Source organism: Juglans regia, chromosome 14 (genome assembly GCF_001411555.2).
Source record: "Juglans regia cultivar Chandler chromosome 14, Walnut 2.0, whole genome shotgun sequence".
In the NCBI taxonomy this organism is placed as follows: Eukaryota; Viridiplantae; Streptophyta; class Magnoliopsida; order Fagales; family Juglandaceae; genus Juglans; species Juglans regia.
The window spans coordinates 25,337,318-25,360,794 of NC_049914.1; the positions used below are offsets into that span (position 1 = coordinate 25,337,318).

The window sequence follows — 23,477 nt, forward strand, 5'->3', positions numbered from 1 at the left end:
GTTGTGAACGAGGGAGGATGGCGAGGGTCTTCCATGGTTGAGAAGCGCCTCAGCCACTTTGTGGGCAAAAAGCTCGTGGCCGAGGGAGGGTGGCAAGATCCTCCATCCTTGGACAAGAAACTCGTGATGAGATCTGGAGTCTGCTATTGTGCGACTGGTGGGGATGGTCGCACCAACACTTTTTGTTGTCGAGGACCATCATCTTAGTGATAGAAAACGCCGGCATGTCCAGTTGAAGCCACTGGCATCCTCAGCATAAAACGACCGGTGGGGAAGTTGGTGGTGACTGCGTCGCCTTGGCAGTCGATGGACACCTTGCCTATGATATAAAACACCAATCATCCTAGTGTTGGCCAGTCCGTGGCCTGCCCGCCCATGGATGACAAGGGGAGGGCCTCTTTGGGTGCACAACAATGTGCACCCGCTGCCCGCCCTTCCCCTCACGGATGCACTCTATGTTCATGGTCATCGTGGCTCGGGGCCACGGTGAGCACGACCTTCGTGGGTCAATGACCATTCCCGCTGCGGTAGAAGGCACCGACAATCACCAGGCTCATGGTTGGAGGCTCATGATGTTACATGCATTTTTTATTTCACTGTGCATGCAATGGGTGGTGCATGTGATACGTGCACAATGCAAAAGTTAATTTATAAAACAAAATTATAATTGGTGGGAGCCAATGTGTATCAAATATCCAAAAAGTTAAACCATCTCATCTCACTTCTTAATCCAAACACACAAATTTTTCAAAAATCATCTCAATTCAACAATCTCATTACTATTCACAAATTATTTCAACTCATCTTTAAATCAAAACGAGCCCTAAGTCTCTACTAATTATTATTAATCTTTTCAAAAAAATAGCTATGGCGCCTGGTTTGGGAACTTTTTTTTTACTATCTATTTTATGAATTAATTTATTTGATACCATTCCAAATACTCAAAATTTAAAATTAGTAATATGATTGGTGTGGCCCACGGTTTATTAAAGCATCACAGATTATGGGAAAAATTTTGGGGATGTCTTCAGCATAATTCTCATTTAGTTGTGCATAAAATTTGAATTTGAATTGGTTTTCCTAAGTTGGGGTTGAAACCTAAAATAATCTCAAGGTTTGTAGAAATTTCGAGTTTCCACTCATTTGTTAATTTTAGGCCTCATATAGTTATACGGATGAGATGAGATGAAAAATATATGAATAATAGTGAGATAGTTTGTAAATAGTAATGAAATAATTTGAATTAATATATTTTATGAGATTTTGAGAAAGAAAAGATAAAAAGTTGAATAAAAATATTATAAAGTTAAAATATTTTAACTTTTAATTTTTTGTTTGAGATTTAAAAAAATGAAATTATTTTTTATATTTTATTTAAAAGTTTGAAAAAGTTATAATAATTATATAAAAAAAATTAAAAAATTTTAAATTAAATAATATTTATATTTAAATAATATTCAGATATTACAAGATAAGCCATTGATACTATGTGTGAAACCAAACGGTGCCTTGTTTTTATGTTCGGGTTAAATACGTTTGTTTAGTAACGACTACCGTGGTGAAGCGTCTCTCTCTTTGTCAAGGGTTTATCGTTAGGCCTTGCTTGTCCCCGCCGTCACACCCAGCAGGTACCTCTGAACTCTACCCCTAATACTCGCACCACCTCTATTTTTCGATTTCATAGTAATAGTTTTCTTGGATATTCCTTCTTCAGTATAGGATCTTTTGTTAGTTTTTTCTCTGGTCTTCATCTTAAACTGGAGCTTTATTGAAGCGATTTGATGCTGTCTTAGTTTGGCATTCGTGTTCGCTATTCCCAACTTTGATGTGCTAGAATTATGCTTATCTTGGTTTTCAAATGTAATTTATGTTTTATTTCCAGCGTTATTTTAATTTGGGATTTGTTTAGTGTGGTAGTTTACGTAGCTGGATCCATTACTGTCTTCCCTATGTAATCCTTATTATTTTTAAAATTATTGTTGAGAATCTTTCTATCTTCCAGGTAGACATTAGGGATAGGTTAGGGTTCTGGGTTCTTTTTGGGATGGAAGAAAAAAAATTAGGTTTTACGTTTCCATTATCTGGATGCTTTTAAAATTTAAGCGTTTGGGTTCTAGCAAGCTACCTTCAGAATCGTCAAAATACATATAACTTGTAGGTTGGAACGGTGGGGAAGGATGCCCTGGTTCTATAAAATTTTTGCAGGGTTTCCCTTTAACACTGTAAATTGAAAGCATGCTCGTTCCTTTTTTTTGCATGTTCAGGCATGACTTATGAGATTGCATAACAACTTGAACATTTCATAATCTTCCTGTGTCACTTGAGACAAGCTTTCAAAAAGAGCCTGCTGATGCAAGGCTCATACATCGTACATGCAGTCCAATAATATAGCTTTATTGCAGTGATAATTTAGTGATACCCCTTTTTATATGGTTTTGTTTTAGTAAAGAATACAGTGGCTTATTTTATTGACAAAGAAGAGATAACAGCTAGTTTTTCTGTATTAAATTTGAGGGTGTGGCGAAGCAGTTTTGTATTGATTTAAGTGACCTTTAATTAACTTTACAACTTGTTACAGGGTGAAATTGAACTTCCAAGATGGTGCAGTATAACTTTAAGAAGATTACTGTAGTACCAAATGGAAAGGACTTTATTGACATTATTTTGTCTCGCACCCAAAGACAAACACCTACTGTTGTCCACAAGGGGTATGCTATTTCCCGTCTTCGTCAGTTTTACATGCGCAAAGTAAAGTATACCCAACAGAACTTTCATGAGAAGCTCTCTACAATCATTGATGAGTTTCCTCGACTGGACGATATCCACCCCTTTTATGGGGACCTTCTTCATGTTCTCTACAACAAAGATCACTACAAGCTGGCCCTTGGTCAAATCAATACTGCAAGGAACCTTATTAGTAAGATTGCTAAAGACTACGTAAAATTGTTGAAGTATGGTGACTCACTGTACCGATGCAAGTGTCTGAAGGTTGCTGCTCTTGGCCGCATGTGTACTGTGATAAAGAGGATCGCTCCTAGTTTGGCGTACTTGGAACAGATTAGACAACACATGGCAAGGCTACCTTCAATTGACCCGAATACTCGAACGGTCTTGATTTGTGGGTACCCCAATGTTGGCAAGAGTTCATTCATTAACAAGATCACCAGGGCTGATGTCGATGTCCAGCCCTATGCATTCACAACTAAGTCGCTCTTTGTTGGTCATACTGACTACAAATACCTACGGTACCAAGTCATTGATACACCCGGAATTTTGGACCGTCCTTTTGAAGATCGCAACATTATTGAGATGTGCAGCATCACAGCTCTGGCGCATCTGCGCGCTGCTGTGTTGTTCTTCTTAGATATCTCAGGGTCTTGTGGGTATAGCATTGCTCAACAGTCTGCTCTTTTCCACAGCATTAAGTCTCTATTTTTGAACAAACCGTTGATTATTGTCTGCAACAAGACAGACTTGCAACCACTGGAAGGGATATCTGAGGAAGACATGAAGTTGGTCATGGAGATGAAAGCTGAAGCTATGAAGACTCTGATTGGTCAAGGAGGTGAGGCTACTAGTGACCAGGGGGTGCTTCTGACCATGAGCACTTTGACCGAAGATGGAGTAATTGCTGTAAAAAATGCAGCTTGTGAGAGGTTATTAGATCAAAGGGTGGAATTGAAGATGAAATCCAAAAAGATAAATGACTGCTTAAATCGTTTTCATGTTGCAATTCCAAAGCCGCGGGACCAGAAGGAAAGGCCACCTTATATTCCGCAAGCAGTATTGGAAGCTAAAGCTAAGCAAGCAGCTGAGAAGGAAAAGAGGAAAACTGAAAGGGATTTGGAGGATGAGAATGGTGGTGCAGGTGTATACTCTGCTAGTTTGAAGAAGAATTATATGTTAGCCAACGATGAATGGAAAGAAGATGTAATGCCTGAAATTATTGATGGGCACAATGTATATGACTTCATTGATCCGGATATTTTACAAAGGCTAGAAGAGTTGGAACAAGAAGAAGGGCTTCGGCAGGCTGAGGAGGCTGATGATGATTTTGAGATGGATGGCAAGGAATTAACTCCAGAAGAGCAACAGGCATTGGCTGAGATCCGGAAAAAGAAAAGCCTACTCATTCAACAGCATAGGGTCAAGAAGAGCACTGCAGAGAGCCGACCAATTGTACCCAGAAAATTTGACAAGGACAGACAATTCACAACAAGGAGAATGGGAAGGCAGCTATCTACCTTGGGGCTGGATCCAACTTTGGCTATTAACCGAGCCCGTAGTAGGTCAAGGGGTCGGAAGAGGGAGAGGTCACCTGAAAGAGGAGCTAATGATGGTGGTGATATTATGGATATGGATGTTGACACACCTAACAAAAAACAGCGACTTAGGTCTCTGTCCCGATCTAGGTCAAAGTCACGGCCACCTGGTGAAATTGTTCCTGGAGAGGGCTTCAAAGACTCTTCTCAAAAGGTTAAGGCAGTAAAACTTGCCAAGAAATCTGCCAAGAAGAGGAACAAGGATGCTCGTCGTGGTGAGGCAGACAGAGTAATCCCTACTTTGAAACCAAAACATTTGTTCTCAGGGAAGCGCTCTATTGGAAAAACCCAAAGACGCTGATTTACTTGAGGTATATCACATGCATTGCTCTTTTGTTTTTAATTTATATTTTTTAAAATGTTTTTATTTTGTTGCACCTATCTAGATTTTACTGTTGCATCTTTTATTGATCCAATCTATTTTCTTTATTTTATAATTAAAATATGCTCTATTTTCTTTGGTGTTCGTGCATGCCTTTTTCTGTATGGAATGGATGAAATTGCTGTTAGTCTCCCATTATGTCTTAGGTCCGTTTTGCGTGCGTGCGTGCGTGTGTGTGTGAGAGAGAGAGAGATTTCTGGTAAGTTAGTTATCTAAAAGTTGACTTGATGCTTAATTATTCCATGTTTGGGAATCTACTTTTTGGTTCTTTTGCTGTTTCTGGTCTTTATTGCTTTTAGGTTCGGTTTTTGTTCACAAGGTAATTCTTCAGTGAACAATATGCATTTCCTCGCAGGGAACACAGTTTATGCTTTGTGGAGGGATCGTTCTGAATCTTGGCTTGCTGTTGAAAGAGAACTTTTGTTCTCTCAATCTGCTGCTTGGCTGTAGATTGCACCATGGGAGCAGTGTTCGTTTCATTGTTAGAACGTATGCCAAGGCAATTTTGAGCTTGATTGATGTTTGAAGTCATAACTGTCTATGGCCAGTCTTCTTAATTTCTTTGTTTTTGTGGAATGATTGTTAAGGGAATTTTGAGTTTGAGAGAGGTTTTAAGTTATAATGTTGTCCGCAACTTGAATTGGGTTTATTCAATTATTGTTATATCATGCGAGTTCAATCTTCAACGAGAGAGTTGGCTTAATTGATTTGTTTTTTACTACTCTTAGATCCAATTCGCATTACGTTTTCATTTATTAGCTTTTTGGGACTTCTGAGAAACAAATCAGTGATCCCATTTAATAGGGATATTTGATGTGTCTGACACCTGCAATGCATCCCAGATTGTACAAAGATTATTACAAGGGTAGAAACCATAGAGTAGTGGTGTAGAACTGAGGGCTGGAATTTTTTCCGATCCTGTCCGAAATTCGGAATCTGAGTGTATTTGGGTAGTTATCTACCTGGATTACACCCGAGTTTTAAGAGAAACCTGGATCTGGCGACATATTCGATTTTATGATCCGATTAATCCGTAAGGACCGTAACTGAGTCTTTTTTTTTTTTTTTAAATTTTAAATCCTATGTCATTTTGGAAGCAGAAATTTTTTCTCTATCTCTTAGACTACTCTCGAATGATCGATCTCTCAGACGAATTTTTTGTTTTTCTCATACTAGGGTTTTCCCAATCTCTCGTACGAATCCTCTTTCTTTTTTTTTCTCAAGTCTCTCAGCTTCTCTTAAGTCGCTCGAATGACGAATCCAAAACCATAGTCTCAGCTTCTATTTACCCCATCTCTCTCTCTCAACTTTGAAATCTACGATATGTTCCTCTCTCGGATGGTGAAGTCTTTTCGTTGTGTAAAATGCATGCCCATCTTTTACTACACTCATATTAGTAGATCCGAACATCATTATGCAGATCCGTACTCAATCCTTCAACTTCATATTAGTCGATCCGAACAGCATTATGCAGATCCGTACTCGATCCTTTAACTTCGAAGTTATAAATTGGCTTCCAAAATGTTTTCACCGTGAAGAAATTAAGACACAGTTTTGGGTTGCTTTATTTTTCCTGGGATTATTTTTGGATCAAGGGGGTCGGTGGTGGACATCATGAATTGACTTGTGTGGATTAGGCCGCAATTGGGTTTTACCGTTCTTACCAAAATATATATACTGTTTAAACAGTAATATATATATATATATATATATGTATATATAGCTGAGTCATTAATCGTGCTTTTGAAGAATGAACGGTGGTGGGGTTATTCTATTAATAGTTGATGCCATTTTCTTAATTTCGAAGAAACAGAGTTGCTCATAACGTATTTGACAAAAGATTGAGGAGAAAAACCAACAAACTCAAGTTAACCCTCATCCTTCAACTTCAGCAATTTGAACATATTCCACTTCAAGATATTGAAGAATCCTTCAAAGGTTTCATTTGAGAGTTTGATAAGGTGCCTTTTATTATTATTACCAGGTGGGAGAAATATACTTGTAAGCTACTGTCATGAGTGATATGACACAAATATTACTTTTGTTTTTTATATATATATGAATATTTTCAAGTCAATGAAAACACAAAGATAATTGATTTTCATTAAAGGGCACAAACGCTGAGTGAGAAAAACTTTCAAAGCAACTTGCTTGCTGGTACAAGGAGTTTTGTCATTATAATTTGCCAACAAACTAATTCTACTACATTAACAGAGTTATAGTTATGTTTGGTTAGCTAATTCTTCTTTTTGGCTCTGTCTATCATCTATAGTTACTCTTGGCAGGTCCTTCCTATTTTCTTGAAAGTTTTTCCTCTAAAAGAAGATCAAATCCTCAAGTATTTGTTTCATTTCCTAACTGTGATGTTAAATTGGCCAATTAGTTATCTAAATTCTTGCTTTTTCCAAGAAGTGATGTCTTTGCGATTTTATTCTCCCTTGTTAATGCGAAAAGATCCTCTCTCTAGTTCTAGAGTTGGTTAATTTTTTGTTCAAGTAGTATTAAATAAGGAAAATCGATGTCTACAAAATTCCTATTAAGTTGGCATTTTCATACTTCACCAATGCTTACCTCTAGATTCTGTTTGTGATTGTAAAGTTTTAGTGCTGACATCGTACACTTAATTTGATAGATATTGCTTCAACTTGTGTTGCAGATGAAGGAAATCAAAATTTTCTCCAATTTCAGATTCAAGATGTGAAGAGTAGTAGCATTATATTAGTCCAATTAGTTATGATGTATTATTATTTATTTTATCCTTTGTAAATTAATATTTTACATTGTGATGTAACAACAATATTATTTATTTTGTATTGTTATTTATTTTGTTTTGTTATTTATTTTGTTTTTTTAAAAGCTTTTAAAAAGTGTTTAAATTATTTTTAAAAAAAAATCTGGGCAATTTAAACATGATATCATATTTTTTTTTTTAGATGCTATAAAAATATTTTTTAAAGTTTAAACATTTTTTTTAAAAGTATTAATAAATCCATATTAAAACTGGTTAAAATCCAAATATCTAGATTTATAGCCAAAAAAGGAAAAAAATCCAGATATCCAAATTGAAACCAATTATCCGTCCGGATTATTTCCAGATTAATCCAGACAGATTACCGCCCAGTTTTTAGAATCCGAATCCAAATCCAGTTATTGTTGGATATCCTGATCCGATTGCACACTCCTATCATAAAGTGAAACAACATAAAGCGATAATGAAAATGGCCCACCATACATATGCAACATGTGTCAGAACGATTATGTTATGGTTCATGTGTTTTTTTCACTTGTAAAAAAATGGTTCATATTTTTTTTTAATACACATGTAAGATCGTATGCTACATTTTAGCATATCCCGACATGGGTAGTATTTGTTTCAACTTTAGACTATGGAAGCCAGGAATTGAAGTCAATTCCTATTTCCAAAAAATGTAGACGTATTGGGCTTGTTTTTTCTCCATTTACCACCAACAAGGAAACTGGCAAGTCAAAACGCCTGCCCATTCCCATAGATTTTGAAAGTAAAAAGCAAAGCTCCCAAAGTGGGCTCCTTTTGCTTCCTTGGCACCTCTCCAATGGAGACCTCTGCCATGTCCAAGGTCTCAGCTCTTGTTCATATCAACCTTGCCACGTAATGCTTCATTAGGATGGCACTCGTAAATAAACATTATTGGTTGCTTCTGAATGTCAAGTCTTGATTATACAACCTTGAATATCTGCATGCAGATATCAAGCCAACGAAGGTTATATCGTTATATTATCCGGAGGAGTCTAGCAATGTGGCACAATTGACGAGCTCAATGTGTGCATGCCATGACAATTCATGGCATAATGGCAGATTATTTTCCTGCAAATGTATAGCATGCATCCGGGTTATCTTGGTCATTGGTGGAGGGCTCGACCTCTATCCAGCTAGATCCTGCCATCTTCTTCAACCCCATGCATCTCATTGCATCACGTACCTTACTAGAATCTTCCCATCTATCAGAAATAGCATATGTGTTTGACAATAAGGCAAAAGTCCCAATACTGACACCTCTTGTATCAAGAAGGCATTGCCTGATCCGTTCAAACATCTTCTCATTCCGATGAACTCTACAGCCATTAAGCAAAGCTCCCCAAATTGGTCCCTCAGCTTCCACAGGCATCTGCCTGATGAACTCCTCTGCTTCTTCCAATAGCCCTGCACGCCCATAAATGTCTACCATGCAAGCATAATGCTGCATTTGGGGCGTGATCCTGTAAACATTTTTCATGACTTCAAAGAACATCAGCCCTTTATCTACAAGCCCTGCATGGCTGCAGGCAGATAACAAGCCAATGAAGGTCACATCATCTGGAGGAACTCCAAGAACTAGCATGAGCGAGAAGAGCTGCAAGGCGTGCACGCCCTGGCCATTCATAGCCAAGCCACTAATAATGGTACTCCATGATATGATATCCTTGCAAATAAGCTTGTTAAAAACCTGAATTGCCAGACTCACATGCCCACATTTAACATACATGTTAATCAAAGCATTTCCCACATTACCCTCCACCGATATGTCACTTCGCGAATCAATGTAGGAGTGTACCCATTGACCCAAACTCAATGCACCAATTGAAGAACATGCTGACAATACACTGACAATCGTGGCCTCATTAGGCAGAGCTTCCCCCACTTCCACCATTTCCTGAAAAACCCTCACTGCCTCTTCACTGGATCCTCCCTGTGCATAGCCACTCACCATTGTGGTCCACGAAAACACATCTCTATTAGGCATGTTCACAAAAAGGTACTTTGCACTCGCCAAAGACCCACATCTTACATAGAAATCCAGTATCACATTACTCAAAATAACGTTGCTTTCATCCATATTCCTCAAAATATATCCATGAACGGCTTTACCAAGCTCAACTGCTCTCAGGCTAGCACAGGCAGACATAACACTAACAAGAGTAGTAGAATTGGGCCTCACATCCATGGAAGAAAACTTAAAGATGGCTTCCTCTTCAAAACCGCACTTAGAAAGCCCCGAAATGATTGAAGTCCAGGAAACAACATCAGGAGAAGATATCGAATCGAAAACCTGGCAAGTAGACACGATGTCATTCCCGACAAGGTAGAAATGAAGCAAGGAGTTAGATATAAATATATCAGAATAGTGACCAGACTTGAGAACGCGTGCATGGATTTCAAGGCCCTTTTGGCGGGCATGCAACAAGGAACATGCCTTGAGGGCATAGGTGAAGGTGTAATGGTTGTGGGAGGATGGGCGGTGGAGCATTTGGTTGTAGAGAACAAGAGCATTTTGTGGGGTGGCTGAGTTGGTGAGAAGCCCTAACAAAGGATTTAAGAGGAAGGGTTGAGGGTTTTTGAGGAGTTGAGCATGGATCTGGTTCAGTTGTTTTGGGGTCAAGGTGGGCATGGGAGACTTTACCAGCATGGTATATATGTGAGTGGGTAAAAGAAGCCTGCCCAATACAAGTTGTTTCAGCTAAATAAGGCATGAGTATTTACGGACATTGCCTACCAAGAAAATGATGTGAAGACCAGATAAACAAGCCTGCCCAATACAAGTTGGAAATCTCAATGTTTTTACAACGTTTTTGTGACGCCCTGTATCCTGGGGTGAATCCTTTTAGCCTGAAATCCACAAAATATAAAACTTAGATACAATAATCCTCCAAAATCAAATACTTCAAACATCCTTTCAAAGAAAGTAAACTTGACACTACTACATATTCTCTAAAATCTCACAAATCTACTTATGCCACCTAGCACTCGTCTCACCTTTCTCTTCTAATCTTGACACGTGTCATCTATTCCAACTGTCACAATTATCAAAGTCATCTGAAAAAAAATAGTGGAGATAAATGGGTGAGTCCACCAACTCAATAAGCAATGAACCTATATAGTAGTGGGTAAACATGAACTAGTTATAGAATGCAAAACAAAAGCAAAGTCTCAAAATAGTAGAGCAGTATTTCACAAATATTTATTTACAATAATAATATAGACAAAAGACATTTGGCATAAACATAACTGAAACAACATCATAAAAGAACAGATACCATGCTTACCCCCATGGTAGGATTGTGCTATTTCCAGCGGCAAACCGGGCATAAATAGAAATGAACTCTCCCCCTTTTAAACTTGGGGCACCAAGGGTGCACACATGAAAGACTCACACAGAAAATCACTTTGTCTCTAAAGTGGGTGCACTTAGAAACAGAGATGTCGATACCAACATAAATAACAGATGCCATAATTTTACACCCGTGGTAAGGTCAAAACAGAAGCAGAAATGGGATGTCATGCCAGAAGGTTTTCGAATGCAATATCATATCATAACAGAGTATTGAGCAGATAAATAGCATATAATCGTATAAAAATTTTAGACTTCATATTCGCTTTTTATGTGTTGAGAATAGAGTACCAAAAATACTCATGTCTACATAAGTCACGACACAAATATTTCATTTTCTTGTTCAAATACAAAGAATATTGCAGAAAATGACCGAGGTTGTTTTCAAGACAAAAATATGCAAGTTCTTCACAAAATTAATCTCAGTTAGTTTTTAGGCAAAGTCTAGCATAGGAGCACCAGTTACTTGAAGTTTTAAATATCTCTGAATTGCCTCACAACAGTGCCATGCCAAAATCTATGGACACTTTTTTTTTTTTGATAAGTAATAAGTAGATTTTATTCATACGAATGAATCTATGGACACCTAACATAATTAACACAAACTATGTTAATAGAATTAAATTAGCACCTCTAAAATAAGACTGGTTTGGAATGAGTAGGGGTGTAACAGGTCCAGTCCGGTCCGGTTTTGGACAAAATCTAGGAGCGAACCGGTATGTACCGGTTTTGCATGTTCCAAAACCGATTTATGGACCAGTTACCCTCATAAATCGGTACTTCCAAGTTTACCGGTTTCCAATCCGGTCCGGTTTTTAGGTTTTACACACACACACACATACATATATATATATATATAATATATGGGGTAAGCAGCTATAACCATATATACAGGGTAAGCACTTGAATAAAAATATTTACACATTTGGGATGCTGGGAAAAAACATAAACATAAAGGATCTGGCATTCCTGGGAAATGAATAAATCAATGTCTTACTAATCTACGTGTAGGATCGAGGTAAGTTACACAGGTCTTGCCTATGCCTACATGATCATTCCCCAAATGATGATTCAAATACTAACCTCAACATATATAGACACCCAATTCACATAAGCTAAGAGATGTTTTTTGTGTTTCATAAAGGTTTCAAAACCAAACCTTTAATATTTTTGTTCTTGGCGAAGCAGAAAACATGAGGCAAACCGCAAACCAGATGCAATTATCCCTTTTTTTTTTAAGTTATAAACCTCATAAAACCCTAATTAGTAATAACAGAAACCCAATCACAAAACCCTTATAACACAAACACAATCACAATTCACAAAACCCTAATAACACAAACCCAATCACCAAACCCTAATAACACAAATACAATCACAAAAATCCTAAATTTCGAATTCAAAAACCCTAATAAAACCATCTACCAGATTTGAGATTTCAAAGTAATTTAAAAAACATAAAAACAAATTACCTTGAGGTGAGGCCAAGGGTCTGTGCGTGGGTCTGTGTGTGGTAGCATTGGTAGGCTACAGCTACGTTATGTGCGACGGAGAGTGAGGCTGAGGGACGAGAGAGTGAGGCTGAGGAAGAGAGACGAGAAACGAGAGGTGAGGCAGATTGCAGAGAGACAGAGACGAGAGAGTGAGGCACTGAGGCAGCACCGGACTAGTTGAGTGGGGCAGATTGCAAAGAGATAGAGACAGAGACAGAGACGAGAGAGTGAGGCAGAGACGAGGGAGTGAGGCGGCAGAGACGAGAGAGAGGTAGAGACGTTTGTGCGTTGGAGACTTAAGTGATTTTAGGGTTTATTCGAGAGGAAACACTGGAGAGGAAACGACACTATTTCCCCAATGTGGTTCTGTTTTTCTTTTTTAAATGATAATTAAAAAAAATTTTAATCGTTTGGGAAATTGATAATTATAATTTATATATATTTGTAATACATTTAATAGACTATAGTGATTTAGTTATAGTGATTAGTATTAGTATAACTATATTAGTATTAGTTATAAACTTATATATTAGTATAGCTATATAATATATTAGACTATATAATAGTATTAATATTATACTATTAGTATTGGTTATAAACTTATAGTGATTTAGTATAACTATATTAGTATAAGTATAACTAATACTATATTATATTATTAGTATTAATTATAAACTTATAGTGATTTAGTAAATTAATATAACTATATTAGTATAACTACTAAGCCTAATTATATTAGTATAATTATATTAGTATAACTACAAAACAAATTACAAATGTTCATATTTAAATTTAACATTTTATGTTATAATTTATAAATTATAATATAACATTATTTCATATATGATATATAATTATATATATTATATATACAACTTTCACATATAATTATATATTATATATAAAACTTACATATAAAAAATATTTTGTATAATATTAATTTTGTATAAAATTTATATATAAAATATTAATTTATATATATATATTTCTCCAACTAGTCAGGGAAATCTTAGAACAGGAACCAGACTGGTTTCAGCCTGTTTTCCTAATATAAGAACCGGTCCCGGACCGGGTTGAACCGATCCGGTCCGGTCCGGTTTTCCGGCCTAAATTTATACCCTTAGGAAAGAGAGATGAGTTGAGTCTCGATAAAGTCATCTTCAATCCAAATAACAATTACTTCCTTTTCAGAGATGTTTTCACATGGGTTCACTAACGATAAACAATTCTGCTACAGGCAACCGGGGGTGGGGAACCCCCGGGAAATCGGATGACATGGCATTATGCCACATCAGCCAAGATATATTAAAATATATATATTTATATTGGAAGGCGTCTTTGTCTTCGTGAAACCAGAAATATCCAAGCCGTACATATAAAACCCCCTCTACTGGAACCTGCTTTCTTTATAAAAAACTTACTTTTTTTTGTCATGTAAAAATCCTACTTTTTCTTCATAAAAAATCCAAGCCAAACATATAAAACCAGAAAGAGCATGCCACACATCGCCTCTCCCATTGATTGGATCATCCCCCTCAATTGGAACTACTACCTGCACTTGCATCCTCTGCATTCATTGTAAGTGCAGGTCAGTGCTGTGGATCCTATCATCAATCTCCTTGAGTTCCTTGTCATCATTCTTTCACTACCATCCTAAATGCTCCGAAAGGTATAAAGCAAGAGTTCAGCCTAAAAGGTTTCAAAAGCTCACAAATTTACTCTCGGTAGCAATTGTTTTGGAGCAAACCGCGTGGGTCTTCCAACTTGCTGCAGATGGTGTACAGAGTTAACCAAGTGGGTCTTCCAACATTCTGCAGATGGATCAAATCGAGTGGGTCTTCCAACTTGCAAGTAGATCTTGTGATGTTGCGATGTACACAAATGCTAAACAACCAGATGTTTAAGATGTGCAGAGGAGAGAAAGGTAGAGGGAGAATGAGAGGAAGGAAATGGTAGAAAAAAATTAATAGAGAGAGAGAGAGGGAACAAAATGAACAGGAAATGTAAAAAAAAAAAAAAAAGTTATCATCAAAAGGAGCGTCGGTTAGGTGGGGGTTTCCCAGCCCAGTTGTAAGTAGAGTTTCTCAACAACAAAAGGGGTGTTATGCTTTTCACTTTTTCAGTCTGATTTTGCTTTTGCAAATGAAAGAGAAAACCCATCTCCAGATGAAAGTGAAAGAGAAAGGCTCCCTGCGTGATCACAGTGCCGATCTCATTAAATAAAAATTTGATATAAAATCAAATTAAAGTTAAATAAAAATATTAATATTTTTTATTATTAACTCAAGATTTTATAAAAATTTGATATAAATATTTTGAGTTAATAATATTTTTTATATTTATATTTTTATGTTAAAAATTTGAGTTAATAATATTTTTTTATATAATTTGATTTTATAAAAATATTGACAAGGATTGTAATCGAGCCAAGACGAGCCTGTCTTTGGCTTGTCGAGCTCGGCTCGACTCAAAATAATCAAGCTCGAACTCGAGATTTTTTTTTTTGTTCCAGCTCAACTCGATAAACTAAACTCTCAACTCGAGCTCGAGCTCAAGCTCATCCCACAAACGAGTTTGAGTCGAGCTGAGCTCAAGCTCAAATTGTTAATTTTTTTTATTTTTTGAATAAGATTTAATAATTAATAAAATAAATAAATAAATAAAAGATCTAATATTGAATTTATACAACTAACAAGTAGAAATTCTATTGAATTATAAAATTTTTAAAACAATTATAAATAATTAATATCTAACTAGTTGATATTTATCCAGAATAACAATATATTATATGTCTACATATATTATTAATACATTTACTTAATACGATAACATATATCTATTTCATATATGGTTCTCACATACTAGTATATGAAATTATTAAATTTTATCGACTAATTATTATACAAATTATAAAATATATTTATGAAGTATATTTACTATATAGACATAAGTAATTAAACATATTATATTTTTAATTATAAAAGCGGTATGCTTATATTATTAGTTAATACATATACATATATGTATATATACATACGTGTATGTATATATTTATCAATATATAAATGAGTTTTAATCGAGTCGAGTTAATAAGTCGACTCGAGCATAAATGAGTGGGCCTTAACAAGTATTAGCCGAATCGAGTCGAGTTTTGTTGGTATATGTCATTTACAAATCGAGCGCGTATCTACTTTCACGAACGAGCTTTTTTTTTCACAAGTCGAGTTCGATTCAAGTTTAACCGAGCGAGTACCAAACGGACTATCGAACAGACTAGTTCATTCACATCCCTAAATGTTGTCATCTTATAATATTATTATGAATTATATTATAAAAATTGGGTATGTAATTTAAAAAATTATTATTACTTATTTATAAATATATTTATAAATAAAACAAAATTATTATAAATACTATGCAATCATTTGTGGAACTCACATCTATCTCCTCTCAAACAACTTAAAACCATCTCATCTCATTTCCAATCCAAACAAAAAATTGTCAAAAACCATCTCAACTCACAAATTTTACTATTATTCACAAATCATCTCATCTCTCAATCCAAACAGGGCCTAAAGGTCACTTAAATCAATACAAAACTACTTCCCCACATCCTCTATTTTAATACAGAAAAACAAGCTGTTATCTCTTCTATGTCAATAAAATAAGCCACAGTATTCTTTACTAAAACAAAACCATATAAAAAGGGGTATCACTAGCTTATCACTGCAATAAAGCTATATTATTGGACTGCATGTACGATGTATGAGCCTTGCATCAGGAGGCTCTTTTTGAAAGCTTGTCTCAAGTGACACATGAAGATTATGAAATGTTCAAGTTGTTATGCAATCTCAACAGTCATGCCTGAACATGCAAAAAAAAAAAAAAAAACGGAACGAGCATGCTTTCAATTTACAGTGTTAAAGGGAAACCCTGAAAAAATTTTATAGCACCAGGGCATCCTTCCCCACCGTTCCAACCTACAAGTTATGTGTCTTTTGACGATTCTGAAGGTAGCTTGCTAGAACCCAAACGCTAAAATTTTAAAAGCATCCAGATAATGGAAACGTAAAACCTAATTTTTTTTCTTCCATCCCAAAAAGAACCCAGAACCCTAACCTATCCCTAATGTCTACCTGGAAGATAGAAAGATTCTCAACAATAATTTTAAAAATAATAAGGATTACATCGGGAAGACAGTAATGGATCCAGCTACGTAAACTACCACACTATACAAACCCCAAATTAAAATAACGCTGGAAATAAAACATAAATTACATTTGAAAACCAAGATATGCATAATCCTAGCTCATCAAAGTTGGGAATAGCGAACACGAATGCCAAACTAAGACAGCATCAAATCGCATCAATAAAGCTCCAGTTTAAGATGAAGACCAGAGAAAAAACTAACAAAAGATCCTATACCGAAGAAGGAATATCCAAGAAAACTATTACTATGAAATCGAAAAATAGAGGTGGTGCGAGTATTAGGGGTAGAGTTCAGAGGTACCTGCTGGGTGTGACGGGGGGGACAAGCAAGGCCTAACGATAAACCCTTGACAAAGAGAGAGATGCTTCACCACGCTGGTCGTTACTAAACAAACGTATTTAACCCGAACATAAAAACAAGGCACCGTTTGGTTTCACACATGCTATCAATCCATTATCTTGTAACATCTGAATATTATTTAAATATAAATATTATTTAATTTAAAATTTTTTAATTTTTTTATATAATTATTATAACTTTTTCAAACTTTTAAATAAAATATAAAAAATAATTTAATTTTTTTAAATCTCAAACAAAAAATTATATATTAAAATATTTTAACTTTATAATATTTTTATTTAATTTTTTATCTTTTCTTTTCCAAAATCTCATAAAATATTTTAATTCAAATTATTTCATTACTATTCACAAATTATTTCACTATTATTCATCTCATCTCATCTGTATAACCAAATGAGGTCTAAAATTAACAAAGGAGTAGAAACTCGAAATTTCTATATACCTTGAAATTATTTTAGGTTTTCAACTCAACTTAGAAAAATCAATTAAGGACCTGAAATTCAAAATTTATGCACAGCAGAATAAGAATTATGCTAAACACATCCCCAAATTTTTTTCCATAATTTTGTGATGCTTTAATAAACCGTGGCCCACACCAATCATATTACTAATTTTAAATTTTGATTATTTGGAATGGTATCAAATAAATTAATTCATAAAATAGACAAGAAGAAAAAACTCCCAAACTAGACGCCATAGTTGTTTTTTTGAAAAGATTAATAATAATTGGTAGAGACTTAGGGCTCGTTTAGATTTAGAGATGAGTTGAGATAGTTTGTGAATAGTAATGAGATTGTTGAATTGAGATGATTTTTGAAAAATTTGTGTGTTTGGATTAAGAAGTGAGATGAGATGGTTTAATTTTTTGGATATCTGATACATGTGGCTCCCACCAATTATAATTTTGTTTTATAAATTAACTTTTGCACTGTGCATGTAACATCGTGAGCCTCCAACCATGAGCCTGGTGATTGTCAGTGCCTTCTACCGCAGCGGGAATGGTCACTTACCCATGAAGACCGTGCTCGCCGTGGCCCCAAGCCACGGTGACCATGAACATAGAGTGCATCCGTGAGGGGAAGGGCGGGCAGCGGGTGCACATTGTTGTGCACCCAAAGAGGCCCTCCCCTTGGCATCCATGGGTGGGCAGGCCATGGACTGGCCAACACTAGGATGACTGGTGTTTTCTATCATAGGCAAGGCGTCCATCGACCGCCAAGGTGACGCAGTCACCACCAACTTCCCCACCGGTCGTTTTATGTTGAGGATGCCAGTGGCTACAACTGGACATGCCGGCATTTTTTATCACCGACTTGATGGTCCTCGACAACAAAAAGTGCCGGTGGGACCTTCCCCACCAGTCGCACAACAGCAGACTCCAAATCTCGCCACGAGTTTCTCGTCCAAGGATGGAGGATCTCGCCACCCTCCCTTGGCCACGAGCTTTTCGCCTACGAAGTGGCTGAGGCGCTTCTCAACCATGGAAGACCCTCGCCACCCTCCCTCGTTCACAACATGCGTTTGCCACCACGACCATTTTCTCACCTCACCATAGCTAGCAAGCTTCTTGCCCAGTGGACTTCATCACTACGAGAAGTTCACTTTGTCGGTAGTGAAGTGAGATGATTTTCAATATGATGAAGTAAAACAAAGTGTTTGGATTGGAGAGTATCTCTCCATACAAAGTGAGATAAGATGATCTCATTTCATCTATGAATCCAAATCACGTCTTAGTAGATTTAATCTGACAAAATCTAATTAATTTTTCCGTCATAGACAAGAATAACACCTCATTCTTACTACTAGAGACTGAATATGATACAAACAAAATAACTTGGAGAGATTTTCTTCACCAAAATAATTTAGAAATTTAAAAAGTGTATGTTATTTTTCTAATTTTCAATTTTCTCAGGAACCAAACAAACTAATAGAAAAAAGGAAAAAAATAATGAAACTCAAGAGATCCACAAGTAAAGAGGGAAATGAGAAGCCGATGAAAAAATAATACTCAACAGCTTAACCGAATCCAAACAAAGAAATCTACAGAACGAGTTGACTTATTAATGATCCGTTAATGAATCGTATCTTAACGAATCAATCTATTTTGACCCAAATCTACTAACATCAAATTCAAAATTATTAATTTAATGTCGTATTTATGTTGGATTAACAGATCATGTCATATGATCACCCCTAAAACTGAGTAGGCGTAATGATATTATATATATACAGTACAAGATTTTGTTTTAGGTTTTGGGCCGGGCAAGGGCCTATACTCAGGCCCATATAAAAGGGCCAGGATCTGTTCAGGACTTTTAGTAAGATTTCGAGATAGGTAAAAGGAGTGGCGTACCTGGATAAACCTCTCGACTCCGCTAAACCGCCAAACCTTCCCATTTGTCAAAACACACATTCACTCGCTGAAAGCTTTGCCACCCGGACAAAAAATGGTGGCTCTGGAGCTCTTCCACTCCTCCACTCTCTCTAAAACCCTTTCCCTCCTCTCCCCATTGGCATTTCCCAAACCTCCCCTTCCTCCCTCCCTCTTCCCTCCAACTCTCCGCTCTCTCTCCCTCTCTCCCCTCGCCCTCTCTCTCCCAAAACGTTCTTTTCTTCCCCATTGCCTTTCCCGCTTCCCTCACGCCAACCAACAGCAAGAAGAACAAGTAAAAGAGGAGCTAGAAGAAGAGGAACTCGAAGAATTCGGCGAGGACGAGGAAGAAGGCGATGAATCCAAAGGCCAGGATTTTTCGGATGTCGACGTCGATGCTCTCGAAGAAGAAGCGAGATATGCGTTTCTTCAATACTCTAGCTCGTTGTCGCGTGAATTGAGAATCGGTTAGTCAGGACTTTACGTTCTGTGTGATTTGAGCATGTATTGTGTGTGTGTGTATTCATTTATGCTTGTGTTTGTGTATGTGAGTTGATTTCAGAGGACGAGGCGGATGATCAAACCCGCAGGAATCAAAAAGGGGGAAGGCGTAAAACTACGACTGCAAGTGTTAGTAGCATCCTTTTGACAAGCCGTTATCGTAATATTTGTCTACGTGAAAAACTTGAGAACACAAAATTCCACTATTTGAAAATATCGCTTATATTTTCCGTTATATTTATCAAGTTTACCGCTGAATTAAAAAGAGAACCACAAGACCTTTCAAGTTCGGGTGATGGAATTTCTTTTTTGATCAGTGGACTGATGGAATTAAACTGATATTTCTTGATGATTCTCAATGGGAACTTTCTCTTTCGAGTTGAAAAGGAAAATAGTAGTTGCTTGCTAAAATTTGAAAACTTGACGTGCAGATCCCCGACCATCTTCTTCCGAGGGTTACAATTGTTGGAAGGCCAAACGTTGGTAAATCAGCATTATATAATCGTCTTGTCGGGGTATTCAATCATTATTTCTGGCTCCTGACTTTCCGATTAGTATCGTTAGTTTTTTCCTTTTTATGAAAACAGAAATATATTGAGATTTTTTTTTTTGATAAGTAAATAAGTATTATTAATCCAAGAATGGGCAACAACTGCCAATTACAAAAGTCATTATGCCCTATCTATGTAGGCGCATTAGAAACTAAGAAATCATGAAGGTCTATGTAATTAAAGTCCACAGTAATGACCCAAGTACAAAGAGTCCTAAAAAAGAAAACTTTTAGCTTCGCCATAGATCTCACTTTGTCTTCAAACGTCCGCTCATAGCGCTCCTACCACAAGCACCACATAAAACAGATAGGGATCATTTTCCAAACCACTTTGATCTATTGCACACCTTGAATGGAGGTCTAGCACGCCAATATTTCCTTCACGGTTTTCGGCATAACCCACGCTAGATCCATTCTTGTAAACACCTCATTCCAGAGAGTCCTGACTGCCTCACAACGTAAAATTAGATGATTCACTTACTCACCCCCTCTTTTATACATGCAACACTAGTCTACAATGATTATCCTCCTCTTTCTTAGATTATTCGTAGTGAGAATTTTGCCTAAGGAAGCTGTCCACACAAAGAATGAAGCTTTGGGAGGAGCCTTGTGCCGCCAAAGTCTTCTCCAAGGAAACTGTACCTCGGTTTCTTGTGTGAGGACCTTATAAAAGGAACGAATAGTGAACATCCCTCTCCCTTTAGGAATCCACCACAAACCATCTTCATGCTGGATATTCAGAAGACAAAAATACAAGAGAGACTATAAAAATCTACAAAACTCCCTATCTCTCAATCCTGTGCTGCCCGATTGAAATTGATATTCCAATGAGTACTCCCTCCCGAGATTCCCATAACCTCCGCTACTATGGCATCTTTGGCACTTGTGATCAGGAAAAGTATAGGAAACAAATCTTGGAGAACACTGTTGCCACATCAAGCATCCTTCCAAAATCTGATTCTGGAACCTGTAACCAACTGAAACCTAGCATGATGATGGAATACCTCCCACCCTCTTCTTATATGCTTCCATAGCCCCACTCAATAGGCGCCTCTAACTTCTGTAGTACACCAACCCTCCCCTAAACCACCATATTTGTTGGTCCCCCATACTCCCTAAACTCACATTGAAAATTACACATATATGTTTTCACATTGTGATAGTTGACTTTCTTCGTTTTTTATTATATAGGGGAACAGGGCAATCGTGGTGGATGAACCTGGAGTTACTAGGGATCGATTGTATGGTAGGTCTTTCTGGGGGGAGCATGAGTTTATGGTAGTTGATACCGGAGGTGTTATCAATATTTCAAGGTCACAGACTGATGTTATGGAAGATTTGGCTATTACAACAACCATTGGTATGGATGGGATTCCACTGGCCTCCAGGGAAGCAGCTGTTTCCAGGATGCCAACAATGATTGAGAAACAAGCTGCTTTAGCTGTGGAAGAAGCATCTGTCATAATATTTCTTGTTGATGGACAGGTATTTTGTGTTACCATGCAATTTATATAAAGTGGACAGCTGTCATCTGTTTATCATTTTCTTCAAACTCATGAACTTCTTCTCTGAAATGTGTATGCTTATTAGTACTGGAAAGGGTATATTCATTTTTGACATGCTTGGAACTTTGAACTCTACTGGTGAATGAGTCTATCATATACTCAGTTTTTTTTGGTGTAGGAACTTGATCTGTCGGGCAAAAATTAAGGTTTGTTGCCAAGGAAGTGATCTCTTTGTTTTTTTATCGGTAAGGAAGTGATCTCTTTGTTGAAGACTACTTCCCAAGGTGAATAACATCTTGAAATATCACAGGGAGCTCTTTTCCCCCTCAAAAGGGCTTATAAGGAAAAAAATTCAATCTACAAAGGTGTGATGAGTTACTTTGACTTTCAAATTCTTGAGGGTGGTAACCAATAGTACAAGCATGTCATAGATGAAGGTCGGCTGGCTGTATAATCAGGGTAGATTTTCTGTGAATAATTTGTTACAATCTGGAAGGGCTTAAACTTTAGCCAGTGCACAAATTTGCAAGGGGCATTTTGAGTATAAAGAGAGCTACATTCCACTGATAGACCAAGTTTGCAATGCACGCTCCATGCTCCATCATGCCTTGAAACTAAACCATCACTTATAGGGGGACTGTTAATTTGAAGGTATATTTGTTCCTTATCGTATAAGTGATGGTTTGTTTCTCTCTTTTCTTTTTTCAAATAAACAATCGTTATACTCATCTGGAAAGTTTTGTTTATTCCCCAGTTATTGTCTTTTGAATGGGCAAGCTAATCTTATTTTTGTACTACAAAGAATTGATGATAATGCTGAACAGGCAGGTCTGACAGCAGCGGATGAGGAAATTGCTGACTGGCTGCGGAAGAACTACTCAAATAAGTTTGTCATTCTTGCAGTTAACAAGTGTGAATCTCCACGTAAGGGAATGATGCAAGCATCAGAATTTTGGTCCTTTGGGTGAGTTTTTCTTTTAGAGAAAGAGTATTGGAATTCTATCAAATGGCAGGCGCATATTAGTTAATAATGTGAGTTGTCTATTTATAAAACGATGATTCATTTCCTACACATATAATGTAACAAGCTTGTGGTTATTTGTGTTATTGCACTATTTTATGACATATGTGCATGATTGTGAAATTACACCTTAAGCACCAAGTAGCATCAGTTCTTGTGCTGCATAAAATGTGATAACATCAAGCCTGTACTGTAACTCCTGACACTTGAACTGCATTGCTTTCTTAATAAACACAATGATTTTTGTTTCGATACCGTCTTGTAGTGCTATTTGATAGCACTCTCTGGGTTAACATCAAAATCTATCAATTGGTTGAGCTTTGTGATATTTGATCGATGGAGTAATGCTGTTCTTTTGCAATTTTTTTTCCCCTGGGTAAAAGTCACATATGCATTTAAATGGGAACTGATTTTTTGACAGTAAAAAGCTTCCATCTTAAAATGCATAAGAAACCACAGTTATCTGTCATAAAGCTTTCACTCTTGAGCGGGTTTTTTTTCAATCTTCATTTAGTTTGTCTGCTGTACTTTGTTGGTTTTGGTGGAGGGGGTCTCAATTATGACAATTGTCAAAAAAAGAAGGTGGGCAGAGAGAATATTGTTTTTTCCATTTTTTCTTCTTCCTGTGATTGTTTTT

At 36.7% G+C, this 23,477-nt stretch overlaps 3 protein-coding genes across 6 annotated transcripts in view; 2 read left to right on the forward strand and 1 right to left on the reverse strand.

The window, feature by feature from the left end:
- Positions 1 to 1,519: 1,519 nt before the first annotated feature.
- On the forward strand, positions 1,520 to 5,407 carry LOC108998713 (nucleolar GTP-binding protein 1-like). Of its 2 annotated transcripts, none has more exons than XM_018975382.2 (3): positions 1,520 to 1,628; positions 2,579 to 4,633; positions 5,060 to 5,407. In XM_018975382.2, exon 2 carries the CDS (start codon positions 2,599 to 2,601, stop codon positions 4,621 to 4,623), a length of 2,025 nt encoding a protein of 674 aa, XP_018830927.1. In that variant the 5' UTR covers positions 1,520 to 1,628; positions 2,579 to 2,598; the 3' UTR covers positions 4,624 to 4,633; positions 5,060 to 5,407. The 2 variants fall into 2 exon arrangements, with proteins under 2 accessions (XP_018830927.1, XP_018830928.1); XM_018975383.2 differs by lacking the exon at positions 1,520 to 1,628 and adding an exon at positions 1,728 to 1,860.
- Positions 5,408 to 8,357: 2,950 nt separating this feature from the next.
- On the reverse strand, positions 8,358 to 16,930 carry LOC108998740 (pentatricopeptide repeat-containing protein At1g08070, chloroplastic-like). 2 transcript variants are annotated; one of them, XM_018975432.2, is made up of 3 exons: positions 16,833 to 16,930; positions 10,475 to 10,534; positions 8,358 to 10,327 (listed from the first exon to the last, which is right to left on the reverse strand). In XM_018975432.2, the coding sequence occupies exon 3, from the start codon at positions 10,125 to 10,127 to the stop codon at positions 8,541 to 8,543; it is 1,587 nt and encodes a 528-aa protein (XP_018830977.1). In that variant the 5' UTR covers positions 10,128 to 10,327; positions 10,475 to 10,534; positions 16,833 to 16,930; the 3' UTR covers positions 8,358 to 8,540. The 2 variants fall into 2 exon arrangements, with proteins under 2 accessions (XP_018830977.1, XP_018830979.1); XM_018975434.2 differs by lacking the exon at positions 10,475 to 10,534 and having other exon boundaries at positions 16,833 to 16,920.
- A 2,344-nt stretch (positions 16,931 to 19,274) lies between these two features.
- LOC108998724 (GTPase Der) overlaps positions 19,275 to 23,477 on the forward strand; it is a 32,854-nt gene continuing 28,651 nt past the window's right edge. Inside the window, exons 1-5 of one of the 2 annotated variants that reach the window (XM_018975399.2) lie at positions 19,275 to 19,730; positions 19,826 to 19,893; positions 20,196 to 20,279; positions 21,506 to 21,799; positions 22,644 to 22,783. In XM_018975399.2, coding sequence (XP_018830944.1) covers positions 19,340 to 19,730; positions 19,826 to 19,893; positions 20,196 to 20,279; positions 21,506 to 21,799; positions 22,644 to 22,783 — 977 coding nt within the window. In that variant the 5' untranslated portion in view covers positions 19,275 to 19,339. The remainder of the gene's footprint in view (positions 19,731 to 19,825; positions 19,894 to 20,195; positions 20,280 to 21,505; positions 21,800 to 22,643; positions 22,784 to 23,477) is intronic. The other variant, XM_018975400.2, reaches the window with a different exon arrangement.